General features: G+C 44.3%; 1 protein-coding gene across 4 annotated transcripts in view; it reads right to left on the minus strand.

The window, feature by feature from the left end:
• The window catches only part of Daam1 (dishevelled associated activator of morphogenesis 1), a 157,323-nt gene that overhangs the window by 77,835 nt on the left and 58,622 nt on the right, over window positions 1-20,866 (minus strand). For all 4 annotated transcript variants that reach the window (XM_075948883.1, XM_075948885.1, XM_075948884.1 and 1 more), the window contains exon 2: window positions 17,449-17,668. In XM_075948883.1, the coding sequence (XP_075804998.1) occupies window positions 17,449-17,631 (183 nt within the window). In that variant the 5' untranslated portion in view covers window positions 17,632-17,668. The remainder of the gene's footprint in view (window positions 1-17,448; window positions 17,669-20,866) is intronic.

The following is a 20,866-nucleotide window of genomic DNA, read 5'->3' on the forward strand; positions in this document are numbered from 1 at the left end:
AGGCCAAGAGAGAATATTCACAGAATAAAAACAAATTGCGGTAGTGTTCCCACAGAAAATTTCGATCTACAATAAGGACATGGAACAGGATAAATGTATCCCGACAGCGACAGGTAACGATTGCTTAACATTTCCCACGTGTCTATTAGTAACGTTTTATGTGGGTTGATTTGTTTGAACTCACAACAGCCCCACCAGGTGAGTATTATTACTAACCATTTTCTAGAAAACTGGGTCACAGAATGAATGAGCACCTTGCTCAGGCACAGAGCTAGCAAACAGTGGGGGCGGGACTTAAGTTCAATCCAACTGCAGAGTCCGTGCTCTTTCTGTGCACTGTCTATCCCACAAGCAGGTGGGTGGGCTCATGTCACAGAAACAGGCATGAAGAGGCATCCATCCAGTGTCTGCTAGAAGCAAGAGGCAGCTTCTACTGGCAGCTGTCCCTGAGTGTAGCTCTGGCTTTTATCAGTTATGCATCTTGGGCAAGAGGCATGGCCTCTGACCTCCAATGTTTTCATCTGAAGACACAATGATAATGCACTCCTCTGGCCACCTCGGGAATTCATTCAAGGAAGCAAAGATACTCTGTGCTGAGTATCTACTGAATGTCAGGCACTGAGGTAGGCTTCGGAAGGCTGAGGGCATCATCTGCGCATGAGGACCCAAGGGGAATCTCATGCTGAAGGATGATCACATTCTAAGGTTGCTGTGGGAAAGTTGGTACCGTGAAGGCTTCCTTCAAGGGGTCATAGGCACTGAACAGTAGAAAGCACTGGAGACGGGAAGCAGCGGCTGTGAAAGCCACTCTCACCTTGGTCTTTATCCTCAGAGTCACCAAGGGTGAAGTGTGGTGGATTCCCAGCCAAGCCAGGAAACAAAGATTAAAGCAGATCATTTATACTCGGGAGTGCTGAGACACAATGTCCAGGATATAATGAGACCCTGGCCTGGCCATTCGAAAGTCTCTCTGCTCTGACTCATCCTATTTTAATGATGTGGTAAGAATGCATTCTTCTAAGGGTCTATCAGCACCTTAAGAGATCCATCAGCACTGCCTACCTAGTCTAGGACCAGAGCCAGGCAACATAAAGAATGCAAACATGTAGAAGACACCCCAGCTTCAAGGTGTTTATAGCCTCTCTGCAAAGATGACTAGGAGGCTCTCCAGTTGAATTTCTCTGCAGGAGAAAGCACAGTTTCTAAGCAGTTTTGGTGCTTCCTCACAGGGCCCTGCTGACCCGCCTCACCTTACCCCCTTCACCAGCAGTACCTTTCAGCACTGCTGGTTACACTTCGCCAGCTTCTGAAACTCGGCATCCAGTGTGTTCTTTTCCAAGTGGGCTCCTCCCACCCCATCTAAGACTCATGCTAGTCATCCAAATCTTCCCAAGGCAATACCTAACCACTTCAAATGGCTAGTCTGACCGTCCAGGGAGGGCCAGTTTCTTGGTGCTCTGAAGCACTTCTCACATGACTATGGTCTGGTTATTGCATGTCCTAGAGGACGGTAGTTCAGTTTGTTCTGTTCCTCTCTGTAGCACGTGCCAGTACCTGAAAAAATACGACGCAGGAGGAGCGCAGGAGCAGGAGGAAAAATGAAGGTGGGAGGAAAGGAAGGACAGTCGGGAAGCTGGAGGGAAAGAAAGTGTAAACAATCGGTTTTACAGATTAAAACCTAGAGCTTGGGAGACTGTTCAGTGGGTGGAGCACTTGCCATGCAAATATACGGAACTGGTGTGAATTCCCAGAACTTATTATATAAAGCAGGGCACAGTGGCCGGCAGCTGAAATCCCTGTGCTCCTACAGCGAGAGGGAAGGTAGAGGCAGCAGGCTCTATTGGAAGCTCACAGGTTGGCCATCCTGGTATGTGGGCAGGGGAAAAAAATAGACCTGTCTCAAATAACGTAGAAGGTGAGGACATACCTTAGGAGGTACCCTTGACCACCACACACTCACACACAGACATGAACACCTCTCTCTCTCTCTCTCTCTCTCTCTCTCTCTCTCTCTCTCTCTCTCTCTCTCTCTCACACACACACACACACACACACACACACACACACACACACACACACCAAAATAAACTAGTCTTAGTGCTTATTTCTTTGTAGAGGCAGGATCTTATTATGGTTTTCAGGCTAACCTGGAACGCTATAGGTTGCCCAGACTGGGCAAATTTGTAGCAATCCTCCTGCCTCCTATTCCCAAGTGTTGTGATTTACAGCACAAGCCACTGTGCCTGGCTTGTAAAAATCTTAAGAATACTGTTTTTGAATCCGTTAAAGTGCAAAAGAGGCACTCCAGTGCTTCATGTTTCCACCCATACTCTGTGCCATGTCCTTTCAATGCGCGCAATCCTGGTTTATGTCGGGTGCTAACTCGTGGAGTTTTATTTTGTATTTTCCTGATGACCACTACTGATTAATCTAACTTCCCATGTACTGATGATCTTCTCTTACGCATTCATGTTTTGCCCATTTTAATATTATGATTTATAAAGCGGCTGGGTTGCTTTTGTCTCCTCTTATCCAGGCTTTACTCTTTAGACACACCACTAGAGAAGGGGATGAATAAAACTTCAATGATGGGAGGGAAAGCGTAATTTGATGGGGAGGGGCAAGCAACTGGAATACAAAATAACTAAAAATCATACTGTCAATTTGTTTTACTTAAGCTCTCAAATTACCTCAAGGTAATGTTACAGAAGACTTTTCATTTTGAAAGTTACTCCAAATACTGAAACAGGCAACCACGGAATTGAAATCACTACATTTTATATTTCAAATAGTACCTGTTTATATAAGGTTAAAGCACCTAAATCTTTACTGAGGAACTTTTGTTAGAAAAACCTGTTTTCCTAGGATAGTGACAGCTGCCTAACTACACATCTCTTAAAACTCATCAAACTGCTCTGTAATATTTCAAAAAAACTTCAGAAACACAAAAATCAAGTGTGCCGTTGGAGCGACAGAAGAACAAATGGAGTTGAAGGCAGCAGAGGTGGACAGCACACTTGACATACGGCTGAAGTGAGTGAGCTCTAGGAGAAGAGGATTGCAAACAGGATGTGCAGAGGGACGGAAGGCGTGTCCTTTGGAGTAAGCGCCAAATCTACCATTTACACACAGCGTTCGCTCAACACCACAGATCACTTCCATGAAATTCCTTCACTGTTTCTTTGAAAAATTTCATAAATTCTGTTAGTATAGATGACATTTGGGTCACCCTTTCTCCAAGCCCCTTAGTAATTAATTTAATAGTTAAATTGGGTGAGGCATTGATATTAACAAGAAGTCCTTTGGAACCTTCTTGTTTCTGTCGGGCTAGAGTTGTTGGCTTTGTTACTGGGGAAAGGGATTCATGCAGTCCAGTCTCACCTCAAATTCACTATGACACCAAAGAAGATTTTTAACTTTGGATTCTCCTGCCTCCACCTCTGGCGTGCTGAAATTATAGGAGGGTTCCGTCACACAGGAGTACTAGCAGTGGCACCATGAGGAGTCCTGGTACTGGGGTATTGGGTTTCCCACTAAAATTAACAAGGGCCCACAGCCAGCGAGCTGGAACACCTAGGCTGCTTATGCATCTCAGCATCCCTTAGCCTGGATGGACTCCTCCTTGCGCTGGCCACCTCACTTTTCTTTTTCATCTTGTTCTTCTGAATGGTAATTAAAAGACAATGACTAAGTGAGTAACAAGAGAGCGCTGTGCTGACTCAGCACCACCCCTCTCTCCCTAGAAAGCCGGTTTCCTAAAAACTGAAACCCACAGACAAACATAAAAGCTCCTCTCAGAGAAGAGAGTAACCACCCTTTCATCTTCTTACAGAGTATGCATTGTTTCTAATATCTTAAAGACTTTTTTAAATGAAGAAAAGAGCTCGCGGAAAGCCCAGCTGTGGGAACCACAGTTCTAGGCGAAGCCGTAAAGAAACGTATTATTAAGCCTCCGCTCTCACTGGTCCTACACTTACACTTTGGCGTGAGCAAGTAGCGCAACAAAAAAACCCACATAAATCAGAAAACAATCGGCACGGGACACATCAATAAAAGGAAATGCACTGATTTGCTAGATAAAGCAAGGGAAGGAATTTTGAAAGAATATACAATAAAGGTCTTGAGTAGAAAGATTAGTCCTCTGTGACAAACTGTTTTCGGGGATTTTAAGAGGCTGAATGTAAGATTGTGTATATACGTGCTAAGCAGCACTGGACAGCCCGCTGGCTCATGGAGGGCAGCAGAGCTACCCAGAGTTCCTGGCCTTGTTCAGTAGTCTATGTCTAATGAGGTCAGCTCACCCAGGCGTGCACAGGAAGAGACCTTTAGACAGAGGTCAGGAGGGCACGTGCACAGTCCCAAGCAGAGGTAGCGAGTAGGAAAACAAGGAAGGAGATGCTAACCCAGGCCCTTGGGGTATCCTGGTCAGCCATTCAACATTTTGTGTGTTTATTATGTTTGGGGGTTTGTTTTGTCGTGTTTTGTTTTGCTTTCTAATGGCCCTTGACAAGCTAACCTTCCCTCTGATTTACTGTAGAGTCCATAGAATTCCCAAGCCTGTTACTCAACCAAGCCTTGTTTTCCTCCTACAAAACTGCCTGTGGCAAACAGGCCCAACTCCTGGAGCCTAGCCTCACCCAGACTTCCTACATTCTGGGGGGTTGGAACCTTCTCTGGATTACCTTAGTATACACCAGCATCAGCACCGCCTTCTCAAGGTGCAACCCCTTTCTCCCATCATGCAACTCCACAATATCTGGAGTAAAACCCCTAGAGAGGTCGGGAACTGGAACATGTTAGAAGACAAAGACAAGTACCTAACAAATGGAAAAGGCTAGCTAGGAATGTGGATACTGAGGTGTGACAGCAAAAAATTAAAAAATAAATTAAAAAATAAAAAAAAATCACTTTTATGATGGTATGGAGTAATATACCATTAAGCTGCAGTAACTCTTAAACATAAACTCATTGTGAACATCCAGCCCCACCAAGACATGCAGCCATCACACCCAAGAGTCAGGAGTTGCCAACATCTCTTAAAACTGCATCACAAATGACCCTGAGAACACGTTTATTCTTAGGGCGGTAGACAGAAATAAGATAGTTAGATAGAGGCATACTCCTGCTCCTCTCCAGTCAAGAAGGCTGGAGATGCTCAACTGCAAGCAGCTACCCACCCGGAAAGGGTAGGCATGTGCAGACTGATCCTGAAGGCTTCCAGCCGGCTGCCCTTCTCCCAGCACTCTCGGTCATTACACAGAATACCACAGGATGACTCGCCTGCTAGGGAATGTTGTGTCTGACAGACGTGTTTTTCTTGTGCTACATACAAACAAGAATAGAGAAACCCCACAAGCAAAGGCTGACTAACAGAACCTTTAGATTCTTGCTGCTAATGCTTCAATGTCTATTCCCTTTCTTTCCCTTCCTAGCAGACAATACAAATTACATCCTGTTTGCTAGACAAACTCTACAGCTGAACCTATAGAGGTCTTTGACTTCTGTGGTGTGACTAGAAACTCATTAGGGTAACTTGAACAAAATTTTAATGAATTTGAAGCAGCGACAGCTTGCCAGTCCTCCAAACCAAACAACTGTTCTAAGTAGCTAAATCCTTTCCCCGAACACCCGTTTTCAGAACTAGAATCCAGTGCAACTTCAGCTGACCACGTGGAACACAGAGCATCTCTAAGTTCTAACTGACTGGAGAGACGGAGCCAGCTGCAAAGGGACAGACTGCTAAGAGTCCTGCTGGAGACTGGAGCCAGAGCTCCGGCAGGTCCCTCCTCCATGCCAGTTCTGTTCCTGGAGCCCAGCCCCTCCCACACACTCAAGAGACTTGTTTGGCAGCTCCTCCGACACATTTCAGCACTAATTGGGTCAAAAGACAATCTAGCAGAGTCTCTTCCCACAGCACAGCTACATACTTACTTCACCACGTAATACGCACTGGAGAAGCTGAGTTCTCCGTTGTGGGGGCGGTGTTCATGTGGACATGCGTGCAAGTGGCTGCAGGCTTTTGTCTCATCGAACCTGGAGCTCATGGATTCAGGGAGACTGGGCAGCTATGGCAGTCCACTCTGGCAGTCCACCAGTCTTCCCCAGTGTTGGGGTTCCAGGTGCACATGGCTACACCCGGCTTTCACTCTGGCATTGGAGATCTGAACTCAGATCCTCACGCTTATGCGGCAGGTACTTTATTGACTGAGCCATCACCCTAACCCTTGACAGGGAGAGTTTAAGAGTAAAATGATTTCTTAAACCTCCTCATCAAAAAAAAAAAAAAAAAAATTAAAAAAAAAACCTCCTCATCTTTGTTCTTTTAATCTGCCCCCCTTCCTGCAGGTCCTTCTGATGTTCCCATAGAAACAGCCAAATGAGAAAGACGGCAGCAGGTGGGGGAGGGGGTAGGGGTGTACACAGATGCACAGCATCAGTCCAACCTTACTGTCACCCCTTCAAGGATGAGTCACAGAACAAATCACACACAAACACACACACACACACACACACACACACACACACACACACACACACTCCCTCCCTCCAATACTTAATGCACATCTCACACACTAAACTTTAACAAGCAGTATCTACTCACACAGGCATCCAGCCAAGTATGCACTGGGAACCCTCTCTGGACTGGACACTAGTTCCAGGCCCAGAAGATCCAGGAGTAGAAATGACAGAGGCATGGGATGCCACCCCATTCTGCTCTCTGAAAGTGTATGGATGCATCTGCATCTCAGGTTTGACATGAAGAGCTATGCACTGAAGAATAACTCAAGTTTACTGGTTAGGGAACAGGAAAGGACTTTCTGGCTCCTAAATTTGGTAGCTGCCCACCTTTCCAGAAAACAACCCCTATGTTTATTTCGCTGGCTTTCAGTCACTAAGCTGAACTTTGTTCTTAAATTTTGCAATGTGCACAAGTAAGACGCTGGCAGCTGTAGGGTGTTTTTAATAAATCCATTTAAAACTGGATAAGAGAAAAAATATGCAGCTTTTAAAAGGGGGGATTTTTTTTTCAACAAAGAAAATTCCAACTCTTCAGCCATGAGCCAGAAAAAGCATAACTGAAGAGAGAGTTGGCCACTGAGCTCCCAGTGTGTGAATCAAGAAGTTTCTCCAGCAGCGGACCTCTGGACAGGCAGGTTAGCGGGGAGGGCTCCAAAGGCAGTGGTGAGTACAGCCACAGTCAATCGGAAGCGCGTGCGGTCACATGGTCAGGTCACGTGTGTGTGTGTGTGTGTGTGTGTGTGTGTGTGTGTGTGTGTGTGTGTGTGAACAGGTGACGGTGTGAAGACGGTTCTGACAGCATCAACATAAAGTCTCAGAAGTTATAAAGTTATACGTTCAAACTAACAGATCTCCCTAGCCGTTACTAGAGCACATTTTAAAAAGTAAGGTGGGAAAATAATTATAATGCTTTATTTTAATGTATGAAACTGTCAAATAGCCAACATAAAACAAAATTAAGTACAAGAAAAAAATTATGCTTGAAAGCTTACCCAAAGCCTACAAGTTACAGAGATCAAATTGGCCCCCTGGCCTTTAAGCCTTTAAAACTGGCTTAGTGGGGTCAAGTACAGGGTGGCAAGTCAATACAGCATCTTGACTGTGTAATTTGCAACTGGGAGCCAAAGGACAACATTAAGTGGTCAGATTTTCAATTATATCCCACAGTAAGCAGTTATGCACCACTCAAGGTCTCTTTAGGTTTTATATTAATATATATATATATATATATATATATATATATATATACATATATATATAACTGATCAGGACCAAAGGGATCTAAAGCCATTTTCTCACAGCAATGTTAATTCACAGGGTTTTGGTTTTTTTGTTTTTGTTTTTTTTTTTAATCACTTTCCTATGGCCCAAGGCTCACCACCAACTCCCTATACAGTCAAAGATGACCTGCCTCTCTCTCCCCAGGTATGGGACAGGTGCCACCATCTCCAGCGACTGTTTCAATTTAAGAAGAGACTTCCTATTTCATTCTGTGTGCTCATGTCCTCTCACTCCATCTCTGTTATCTAACATTAGGAAGCATTGGGAGATGAATGGCAACTAAACTAACAACACCGTATCAAACATGAAATCAAAACTCTAAATTTAACAGCTTACTTTGAAAGGACTTAGAGTGATCTTGATAAGATAAAATACACACAAGATTAAAAGGAATACTCTTCACTTAAGCTTTAGAAAATCAGAGGACTGGAAGAAAACTTACAGGTCAACTTTGACCATCAAACGATTTTTAAGCAGACAGAGTCTAAGACAGTACAAAGAAATACATGGCATCTACTGGGATAAAAATCTGCTGCCAGATTTCAGAAGCAATATGATGTTCTGTTCAAAAATCACAACAGATACAGGCACACAAAGCTACATAGATTAACATTAGCCAGTATAAACCAGGGCTAGAGCAATTTGTTTCTCAAGTCCTGAATTTGAGATTGTTATTGTTCCTTTAAACTGACGGGACCCTGGCATCAGTTCCCACGACCTGCACAGGAGTTTCAGCACTGCACACACACGCAAGTCCCTGCACAGGAGTTTCAGCATTGCACACACACGCAAGTCCCTGCACAGGAGTTTCAGCATTGCACACACGCAAGTCCCTGCACAGGAGTTTCAGCATTGCACACACACGCAAGCCCCTGCACAGGAGTTTCAGCATTGCACACACACGCAAGCCCCTGCACAGGAGTTTCAGCATTGCACACACACGCAAGCCCCTGCACAGGAGTTTCAGCATTGCACACACACGCAAGCCCCTGCACAGGAGTTTCAGCATTGCACACTCACGCACACAAGTCCCTGCACAGGAGTTTCAGCATTGCACACACACGCACACAAGTCCCTGCACAGGAGTTTCAGCATTGCACACACACGCAAGTCCCTGCACAGGAGTTTCAGCACTGCACACACGCGCAAGTCCCTGCACAGGAGTTTCAGCATTGCACACACACGCACACAAGTCCCTGCACAGGAGTTTCAGCATTGCACACACACGCAAGTCCCTGCACAGGAGTTTCAGCATTGCACACACACGCAAGTCCCTGCACAGGAGTTTCAGCATTGCACACACACGCACACAAGTCCCTGCACAGGAGTTTCAGCATTGCACACACACGCAAGTCCCTGCACAGGAGTTTCAGCATTGCACACGCACGCAAGCCCCTTACCTACTGCAGTGCTTCTCATCACACCGGCGTTGAGCAGTTTTTGCCCAAGAACTTATCAAGTCAACTTATTCAAAAATGCAAAGTATAACTGGAAGATCTACTCAATATTTCTCTTCCTTCACTGTCAGTTAATAGTGTCTCGTTTGTCCTTTATGAGTTTATCATGTGAAAACAAACCTCATGGAACTAGAACAATCTTAATACCAATTCCTTCATTCAGTTCTGGTTCTTGGCTTCCAAACAACCAAATACTCTGAAGCTATTCTAGAATAAAAGTCTGATTCCCTCCTTTTAGTTACCAGAAATCCTTTATACTTTAATTAAAAAACAAAAGATCATAACCAGGACTCCTTACAACAAGAGCTTTTTTTTTTCTTCTATCAGTTAAAAATTGCATGTTCCTATTACCCAATTATCCTTTCCAAATTCCAACGGAGACAGGAACTGAATAGCTCCCATAAGAAACTTTCTATTCTTAGCCATGATTTTAGTGCAAAGGCACATTTTAAGAAATAAGGAGCTAAAACATGATGAAACTTCTCATTGATTCTGACGATAACAGAAGAATTTTATTATTAAAGAGGTCTTATAATAGTCCCAGTAATAAAAGTAATTATTTCAACAGCCTGAAAAGGTAACAATTCCCATGGCTAACAGAACAAAATCTGCAGTCTGAAAAGCTTTCTAAAAACAAAACAAAACACACACCCCAGTTTAAAAAGCATGACCTACATGGGAGTGTAATGCTAAAACCCGGTTCTAGATATAGCACACTACTCATTAAATTGTTGGAAGGTCCCATGACTCCCCAAATGAAACATCCCATTGTCATTGCTCTTGTGTTCACCAGAACATGATGGAAAGACCCTATTACTGAAAACACCAGAGAGTTGGGTTGTAGGACATAGAAAAATTAATCTGGTACTGACTTAGAAGCTTCCTCACAAATAGCTAATTTTCATAGTGCCAGAAAATGATAGGCTCCTGAGGAACAAAAGTCACCAATAGTCTTACCTATTATGGACTCTGTGAGCTACAGTAATACCCGGTCTGTAAAATATGCTCATTGGTGCAATAGTAGCATTACAGGAGTAACCAAATGCTTTCTGATTGGATGTAAGGCCTACTACACAGAGCAGAGCTTACGTCTGGTACTGTGATCCTGCCCAAGAACCCTTGGCTGGGAGGCCATAAAAGTAGGTTCTCCCGTAGGGTCTTATTTTACTAAACAGACATTCATCAAACTACTTTCTAAACACACTTACCTGCACAACAATGGTATAGCTTTCTATCCTCATTAGAAAAACTTGGTTTTGCAACTAATACAGATGCATAGAATGAGTAAAACCCCTGTAGAATGTTCAATTCTAAATGGGACAACTATATCATACTCCTTACCCACATGGCTCAGGGAACACAGCAGAGGAGTAGGCATAAAGATTGTAAGAGCAAAACATTGGAAGGTGTTTTAGCTTTAAGTTTCTGTTGCTGTGATAAAAACCATAACCAAAATCAACTCATGGAAGAATGAGTTATTTCATCATATACTTCCAGGTAAGTTTCCCCATTATTGAGAAAAGTCAAAGCAGGAACAAAAGCAGGAGCCTGAAACTAGGAACTGGGGCAGAAGCCATAGAGGAGTGCTGCTTGCTGGCTTGCTCAGCTGCTTTCTCATATGCTGCAGGACCACCCTGACAAGGAGTGTTACTGTCCCCAGAGGGCTGAAACCTCCTGTATCAATCATTAGCTAAGAAAATGCCCCATAGTCTTGACTACAGACCAGGTTTATGAAGGTCTTTTCTCAATTAAAATTCCCTCTTCTCAGGTATGTCTAGGTTTGTGTCCAGTTGATAAACAACAGCCAGCACAGGAGGACTACTACAAAACTATATTCTGAAATGACAGGGCTGCTGCACTCATGAACTTACGGTGATTGTGGTTGCTCGCACAAGATCAAACCTGCACAAGACCTGCACAAGATCAAACCTGCACAAGACCAAACCTGCACCAGACCTGCACAAGATCAAACCTGCACCAGACCTGCACAAGATCAAACCTGCATAAGATCAAACCTGCACAAGATCAAACCTGCACCAGACCTGCACAAGACCTGCACAAGATCAAACCTGCACAAGATCAAACCTGCACAAGATCAAACCTGCACCAGACCTGCACAAGATCAAACCTGCACAAGATCAAACCTGCACCAGACCTGCACAAGATCAAACCTGCACAAGATCAAACCTGCACAAGATCAAACCTGCACCAGACCTGCACAAGATCAAACCAGACATAATCCCAGCATAGATGGGGCAGGGGCTCAGAAGGCCCATCTCTAGCTGAGAATCTTTGATAATCCAAAGTTATGGGGAAAGGAGAGTCAGTGTTCTTCAGGGAAGGAGGCTCACCATGCTGCAGCAAATGGCCCTATAGCCACACACATATAGCAAATGATGAGATTCATGGGGTTATAAAAAGAGGACCTGGAGCTCAGAGAAGGAGGGGGAGCAGGGGAAGCATCCAGGAGGAACTGGAAGGAGGATGGACATGACCAAAATGCATTGTACATGTGTATGAAATTCTCAAAGATGAATTAAAATATTGGAAGGTTATTTTCTGAAATTGGGTACAAATGCACACTGGTAGAGAAAGGAGGAAAGATTTGAGTTATGAGTATGCCAAAGAACAGTGATGCATTGGAAGAGAGGCTGAGGGTTTTATTCCAAGAGAAGCTCCCTTGAATGCTAGGTGAATATAAAGCCTCTTCTCTCAAAAACGGATGTTTGAGCCTCAGTGACCCCTCTCTTAGTCCTAGGTCACATGAGACAGGATTGTATGTTTAGAGGCATGTCTTCACTGTTTGACCAGCAGCTCTAGAGCTTCATCAAGGACGGTGTTGTGTCGCCTTGGGATCTAGCACAGACAGGCACTTACCACACTCACATCAGAATAATCAGTCTGATGGTGAGTAACACATTGTCTGCTTATCCTCAAAGAAACCTATTGAAAATATTGTAATACAAGTTACTTGAGCAAGACAATTTACAGGGCTGTTGTGTCTAGTGCTTCCCAAATAAATTAGATGAGATCATCTGAGCCCAAGTGCTTCTAGAACGAACATGGGTGCTTCTGATTTTAAGGCACCAATGCTAAGTCACAGACCGCCATATTCTTTATTTTGATCTAGACAGAGAGTAAAAAATGGGGGTGGAGGGAAAGAGACAGGGAGGGGAGGAAGAAGGAGAAGAGAGAGAACAAGCAGGGTAGAGACTATGGGGAGGTATGACGGTTAAATGACATAAAATACACAGTTGGCAGTAACTGATCAGATACGTCAATGATTTAGTTGTAATAATCCATAGCAGTTAGAAATGACCAGGAACCCTTATTTTAGACAACACACATACACACTGTAGAACAGAACATTCTGGAGAGCAGGTAGGAAGGGATGGATGGACACAAATGTTGGCAAAGATGTAAAGAAATTGGGATATACTTTGCCATCTATTTCTACATCTATAACTATATATCAGGCAAAATGGCTCAGCAAGGTAAAGGCTCTTGCTGCACATGCCTGATGACCTAGACTCTCAATTCCTAGAAGTCACACAAAGGTGAAAACTAACTTTACATAGCTGTCTTGTGACTGTCATATGTGTGGCATCTGTGCCCACATACACACATCATCACACATCACACACACACACACACACACACACACACACACGTAAACAAATAATTTAAAAAAAGAAACTGCAGGCTTCATAGGTTGCTGGTGGTAATGAGAGCCAGGGTAGCCACTTTGGAACAGCCTGACAGCTCTCCAAGTTAAACTCAGCGTTCTTTAAGGCCCCCGCACTTTTGCTAGTATGTCTTTACCCATGAGAGCCACAAGCATATTTATATGTAAAACCTTCCATATACATGTTTATAGCAGTTTATAATTTCCTTAACTGGAAAAATATAAAAATAAAATTCTAAAATATGCATCAATGTTGAAAGATTCCTAAAATATCTCTATGATAGAACGTTATTCGGCAGTAATTAGAAATGAAGAATTAGCATCCATACAATGGAGAAATTTGATATTACATAAAGGACACCAGTTACTAAGGTCTATATGTTGTGATTCCATTTGTTCAAACTGTCTGAGAAAAGCAAATTTTCTGAGACATAAGGTAGTTTAGGGGCTGCCAGGGGACGGTGGGGCTCCGGATAGATAGGAAGTGATGATCAATGGATATGAGGATTATTTTAAGGGCAGCAAAAATGCCTACATTGATTTAGGCGGCGGTTGCAGTTTTATGGATATACTAAAGGCCACAGAACTGTGTTTTGCATAGATGAACATGGTGGACAGGTAAATGTGTTATGTGAATTTAAGGGCTGTAGGTAGGCTGACGTAACTCAGCAACACCCCCTGTCCAGCAAATGCAAAGCTCTGGCTTTGATCCCCAAAACCATAAAAAAAAATGATATGGCCAAGTGCCTCCAATTCTAATTGCCCTGTTTATGTCAGGGAGGCTGTAGGACAAGGCACACCTTTCTGGCTGTTTCTTTAAAGATTCAAATGCTCACCCTCCTTCCGGGTTTGTTTTATTAAAGAGATGATATGGTTGCAATACATGCTTCTGAAGGAACGTCATTTGGTATCACTTTTAAAAACGGCAGAGTGACTCATCAGACAGGATAAGGGAAGCAGGCCTGACAAGGACCTGCTCTGATACGCCGCTTGCCAGCAGATGCAGAGTAAAAGGGGCCAGCCGGACAGGGCTCACAGCAAGCAGATTAGTTTCCCAGAATATTTGCTGAGAGTTCTGTCCTCAGAAAAAACCTGAATCACCTCCCATCACTCCTGCTGCACTTGGCCGTAGACTATAATGCACTTCCTAGGTGCCAACCCGCCTCCCTCTCTTCCTCCTTCCTTCCTCCCTTTTTTCTTTCTTTCTTTCTGTACTGGAAATTGAACCTAAACCCTCACACATGCTAATCTGTACTACTGAGCTAAATACAAAGCATTCAATTTACTTTTTTTATTTTAAGACATGGTCTCATTAAATCATTGAGGCTGGCTTTGAACTTATGATCCTCCTGTCCTAACCTCCCAAGTAGCTTGAGAATTCAGGCCTGTAATGTCAGATTCTGGTAGATGCCAGAATTTTGTGTTTGGTTTTTGTTGCTTTTTACATTATTTTCTTTAATCTTGACAGCAACTTTCTCACTGAGGTATGAATCCTCCGAGTACAGAAAAAGGAATCAAGCTCAAATTCAAACCAAACCAGCCTTGAAAGAAATTCCCCTCGATTGAAGGCAGCCAGGCCTCTCTGCCACGGGTCCCTTCCCAGTACAAAGACACAGCAGGATTACTTCTACAACTGCTCAGGAAAGCCAGAGAAGAAGCTTCCAGCACTTTGAACCCACCTCTCTAGCCTCAGGCCTTCCCTGGGAATTGGAAGGATTTGTGGTCTAAGTCCCTGAAGTCAGAGGTAGACAAAAATCCATCGTCACTCACCAGGACAGACACAAACCTCAAGATAATTTGTTTTCCAATGGTTTTGGCTTAAAGTTCTGGTTTGGCATTGGGTTTTTTTTTTTAACAACTAGCAGCTGTAGGCAATTTTCTCATACACAATAGAGACATCAATAAGCAGAAAGTAGAATTTTCTCCCTCTTGAATGCAAAGTAACAAGCGCTCTTCAAGATGAACACGGAGCTGCCACTGCCAGCTCCTGGGTAGGTTTCAATTCAGGAATCTGACAAGAGTATCTGTCTGTGCTGGAGGGAGCACAGATGCAGATGTGGGGATACCAGCTCTTGCCCGGCCCCACAATCTACAAACAAATGTTCAGTGGCACGCCTCTCCTCAGGTACAAGTCTGACTGTAGAGCACTTTGAGCAGGAAATAAAAGCAAGGCATAAAGTCGCCATTACTGCCCTTCTCCACAGCCACATGATTCACAGCACCCCACCCCCAACCATCTCAATGACCTCAGTCTTGGCCACGTGACTAGCGGTGCCAACCCCTACAAAAGAATGACACTTTCTAACTCTGCGTTCTCAAGCGGACGAGGCTGGTTTCACTGATACAGCAGAAGTCAGCTGGAGAGGATGGAAAGCCATTAAAATGACCTCCTGCCCTTCCTCCCTGCCCTCTGAAGGCCTTCCCTGACCATATCCCTCAACATATTCCCACAAGCATACACATGATCCCTGCATGGGAATTGTATGCTTGTACCTTTGGTGACGTTAGAACCTCACAATCGATTCCCTCCGCTGCTATCAGCAACCGAACCCTCCGCTGCTATCAGCAACCGAACTCATCACATTGCTGAAGGCCAAGTCTGACTTTCTTTATGTGAGTATGATTTGTTTGGGACAGGGTTTCATATATCCCAGGGTGATCTCCAACTTGCTATGGAGCCTAGGATAACCTCAAATTTCTGGGCCTCTTGAGTCACCGTGCTCAGTTTATGCAGTGCTAGGGACTGAATCCCAGTGTCATCGTTAATCTTCGTTGTCAGCTCATCAAGATTTAGAACACACCGTGGGCATACAAGTCTGGGTAAGTCTGTGAGGGTGTTTTCAGAAAGATTTACCTGAGCAGGCAAGACCCACCCTGAATGGGGCAGCAGCATTCCATGGGCTGACACCAAGGAGACCGCACTCATCTGTCTCTGCTTCCTGAAGTCAGACATGTGTGACTAATGGCTGTGCCACACTCCTGCTGCCACGCCTTCCTGTCACTATGGACTAACGCCAAAGAGACTCTTCTTTCCTTAAGCTGCTGTGTCAGGTTGGTTACTGTGATGAGTCACACATCGGGGTATCTTGTATGCTAGGCAGGAACCCTACCAACTGAACCATATCCTGAGTCACCTGCGTGCGTGTGTGTGTGTGTGTGTGTGTGTGTGTGTAGCCCAGGTTGGCCTAGAGCTCACTAGGGAGCCGAAGATGACCTTGAATCCCTAGTCCTCCCACTTCTCAAGTGCTGGGATTGAAGGCACGCCCCATCACAGTTGGATTAGCTTTTTAGTTTGAGATCTAAAATAAAGTTCTTCATAGTTCAGAGAATGGAGAAGGGATAAAATATTCAGTATCATAAAGTATAAGCATGCAATCATAAGCTATCTCTTTTTATCCTAATCAACTCTGCTCAAAAATAGGCTCATTTCTCCCCTTCAGCAGACCAAAATGCAAACCTCAGCTCCACAGACTCTTGCTGGCTCATATTTCCATCTCTGAATTCTCATCTGTAGCTGGAACAACACAGTCAGTCCCCTGGCAGGCAGTGACACTGCCTACTTTCTGCCCTAAGAATCAAGCAAAAGCCCAGTCGAGCTTCTGCTGCACAATGACATGGTCCAGCGACAACAAACTCCACTAGGAATTGCTGGCCATGATCAAAGGAAGATATAGCATGCTGTGACTTCACTAAACACCTTGAAGGGTCAGGTACCGGACCCCACTCGCTATGGCCTGCTCTGGCTCAAACACTGCAGCCATCCTGAGAGGAGGTATTTCCGCTACACTTTTCAGAAACTGAGATCAGAAAGATAACGTGACCATCTATACTTAAGTAGGCACATTCAGGGTAGTGAACTGCAGCGCAGCTGCTGATCTCTATACTAGCGCTCTTTAAACTATGCCATAAAGGTAAATAATCCACAGTCTACACCATCCCATCTGAGGACAGTGACCTCTCCAGTGTGGTGGCATCTATAAAAGGGTTCCCACAGCAGCTGTCACTCCAATCCCATCATTAGTCTAAGTAATGACACTGCACTTGAGTACTAACGCCTTTCGTCAAAGTTCAAAGGCGAGTTGGGCAGCAGGACTGATTTTCAAATAGCACTAATACTGCACACTGGGAGAGGAACGGGGAAACACTAAGGCATCCCAGAAGGTGTGATGCAGATGCAGGACTTAAACACTTAAGTGCAGACCTGAGCAAGAACAAGGATGAATTAGAAAGAGCAAGTTAGGATACAGTACCTACCACTATTTGAACACCCAAATTTTGAAATCCCTCTGCCTATTTGAAGCAACAATAAAACCCTTGGAGGTAAAGTCATACTACCCTTTTTAATACCCACCCACCACAGTGTGTGCGCGCACACAAACACACACACTTTCCCACAGCTTAGTGAGGATAGTAAAGGCCTCAGATACAGCCAAGCCAACCCAGCCATCGCCTTTCCTCTTCTCGCCTGGTTTATCAAGAAGGACAGCATAGACATCCGGGACTCACCACAAGTTCACTGAACATGACGTCCAGCTCCTCCACAGGGGGCATGGGCAGCGCTGGCTCCATGGTCTGAAGCGCAAAGTTGCTATCATTCCGAAGCCGATAGGTGATTTCTGGGTGGTCATTGTTTCGGAAACAACAAAAGATAAACGAAATCCCTCGTCCACCTCTCTTCCTTGGCGCCATGGTTGAATTCTCTTCTATTTCTTGATGTTACTAAACTCTGAAAAGAAGACATGACATGGTTGAGTATGATAGACAAAAAAACTTTGAAAAATCAAACCAATGCAAAGAGTGTTTCCTGTGCTCTTTGGCAGCATGTGGACTCTACAGGAGACAGGGAGGTCTGGCATCTAACTGGGCAAAGAACCCATATCCTTCATCCATTGGCTGAATGCTTCCTTGGGCCAACTATGTACAAAAGTGCAGCTCCAGCCACTGAGCCCTGCAACACACTCTGGCCAGTCCAGCCGATGGCCATTCTTTGTACGAAATTCCTTCTCCTCAGAAATGTCTGTGTCTGAAACTTCTCTTTGCAGCAGACAGAAACCACTTTAGAAAACAACGAATCAAATGCAGAGTTGTGGAGTCCAATCCCAATAGACACATCTACAAAACATTCCCACACCTAAGGCCCAGGGAACATTGCAGAACAGAGACCAGAAAGACTGTAAGAACCAGAGGATCACAAAGTTTGCTGTGAGATTGCATCTCCTCGTAGCATCAGAAGCTACACCCATAAAGTCTCACCAGCATGACTGACCAAATGTGAGCGAACAAGGAGGACACCAATGAACAAACCAAACGGAACAGGAAAAAGCCCATGAAGCCTCAACACTACACAAAAAACCACAGGCAACTAAGTAATGCCGGGAGTGGGAGAGGTGGTCTTACCCAGGGAAGAACATGCCAATTGGTTGACTGGTGCCAAACAGCCAGCTCTGAAAACATGTATACAAGCAACAAAATATGTACTCTCCAGGTTACACTTTAGAATATATATGCGCATGAAAATACATATACGCATGCAATAACTATTAGTGAAAAAGAAGCCAAGAATTTGAAGGAGAGTGGGAGAGGGTTTATGGAGGTGGGTTTTGGAGGGAGGAAAGGGAAGGGAGACAGGTTGTAATTATATTATAACCTCAAAAATAAACACCAACCACCAAAAAAATATGAATGATTGTTTCTTCTTTGGTCCTTAGAAAATCTCATTTTTTTTTACAAGTTAAAGCTTTATGTTCTTTTTTCTTTCATTCATTTATTTATTTTGGGAGGGGGATTTGTGTCACAGTGCATGTATGGAGTCTGGGGACAGTTTTGGGGAGTCAGTTCTGTCTTTCTAACATGGAAGTTCCTGGCACTGAAATCAAACTCAGGTCATCAGTCTTGGTGATCGGTCTTGGCTAAACCATAGAGTCGGCCCTCAAACATCGTTTAAAGTCCGATTTCAAATTCTCTGTCACCTCCCTTTAGTTGACTTAGTAATACTGAACAGAAACCCAGGCATCCGTCTCTCTGTCCTGGCACGTGTGTAGCCCTGTTCCTTAGGCATGTATCTCTGTCAGATAGTGACAACTCAAGCACATGGCCTAGTGTACTTTGTCTAGTGACAGAAACAGAGGAGTCACTCTTCAACATAATTGAAGTTAATGGCAAATCAAGAGCTTTAGGGATTAGGGCTTTTAAAACAGAAAGACAAGAGTCCATCAATAAGGGAAATACTGAAATATTGTTGCAGGTTCACGCAACAGAATATTATGAATTCATTAAACAGAACAAGACATCCAAATATGAAAATTTAAAAATTCAAAAGCTATATAATGCATATACTTTAACCTGCATGGTTACAGGGTGTTTTCCGAATAGAAAGATTTATGAATACATGCAAAGACACTAATAGCAGTAGCCTTGAGCATAAAAAGATTTGGGGAACTGATGTGGGAGTGTCATATATCAATCTGTTGATTTCATTGGCTAAGCAATAAAGAAACTGCTAGGCCCATTGGATAGGCCCACCCTTAGGTGGGTGGAGTAAACAGAACAGAATGCCGGGAGGAAGAGGAAGTGAGGTCAGACTTGACAGCTCTCCGCTGGGGAGCAGACACCTCAGAGAGAGACGCCATGCTACCTGCTCCAGGGAAGACGCACGCTATGAAGCTCCGACCCAGGATGGACTTAGGCTAGAATCTTCCTGGTAAGCGCACCTAGGGGCGCTACACAGATGATTAGAAATGGGCTAAATTAATATGTGAGAATTAGCCTAGAAGAGGCTAGATAGGAATGGGCCAAAGCAGTGTTTAAAAGAATACAGTTTCCGTGTAATTATTTCGGGTAAAGCTAGCCGTGTGGGCGGGGTGCTGGGGTCGCAGCCCTGCCGTCGCCCCTATTACTACAGGGAACTGTAGTAATAGTACAAATTTTTATCTTGTACTCCCTTGAATTTTCACCATAAATGTGTTTTTAAGGCGTTGAGTACTTTTTGAAAGACAACCATATTTTGCCTTGGAATTATTTCCAAGTGATACAATCAAGGGAAAAACCAAGTCTTGAAAATCCATGTCCTGAGTGCTACCACAGCACATATTAAGAGCAATCTCATCAACAGGGGAGCCAGCACTGGGGGATGACTCAGTGAGTGGAGAGCGTCCCTCACGAGCCCAGCCTGAATTCAGAGCCCAAGCCCATATAAACACAGTAGTGCCAACAGGTAGGTCTGTAATGCCAACGTGCGTCTACAAGATGGGGAACAGACAGGAGAAGCTAGATGTTCTCCACTGGCTAGGCTAGCCTATGCAGCAAGAGACAGGGACAAGACTCAAGCAAGGTGAAAGGTGATAGGCTCACCACACTTTGGAGTTGTGGACAGGTGACTTGCTGGATAGCTTTAAAGAGAATGCAAAGCCCCTCCCAGGGAACAGATTTCTCAGAGGAGACCTGTTGGTAATTAAGGACAAAGCAGTTGTCCACACAGGGCTAGCAGGTGGCAGGCACTTTTTAAAAGGAAAAGGCCCAAGGGGCAGGAGAAGGCATGCAGCTATCTCAACTTGAATTGATCTGGGGCTGATATACACAAAACAGGCTCAGAAAAGGTGGAATTGAGAGTCAATGGGCTACAATTATGGGAGATCCAGGCAGCTCTTTGTGAGCAGGGGATAAGGTAGAGGGAAGGGGACCCTGGCTGGCACTGTTGTCTTCAAACCACTTTCCTCTTCAGAATGCCCAGGGCAATAACATGCCCTAACAATCTCATAAAACCTAGCCAATCATCTCCTGAGCCTCCACAATCTGACCCGTCTGCCTTTCCACCTTTCCATGAGTTACTGGACCTAAAACACACTGATTATATGGGCTTTGACCTCAGGACCTTTACGTGTTTAGGTCTACATTGGTGCAAGGTGTAATCACCATGATAAAGGCT

Source organism: Microtus pennsylvanicus, chromosome 14, assembly GCF_037038515.1.
Source record: "Microtus pennsylvanicus isolate mMicPen1 chromosome 14, mMicPen1.hap1, whole genome shotgun sequence".
NCBI lineage: Eukaryota > Metazoa > Chordata > Mammalia > Rodentia > Cricetidae > Microtus > Microtus pennsylvanicus.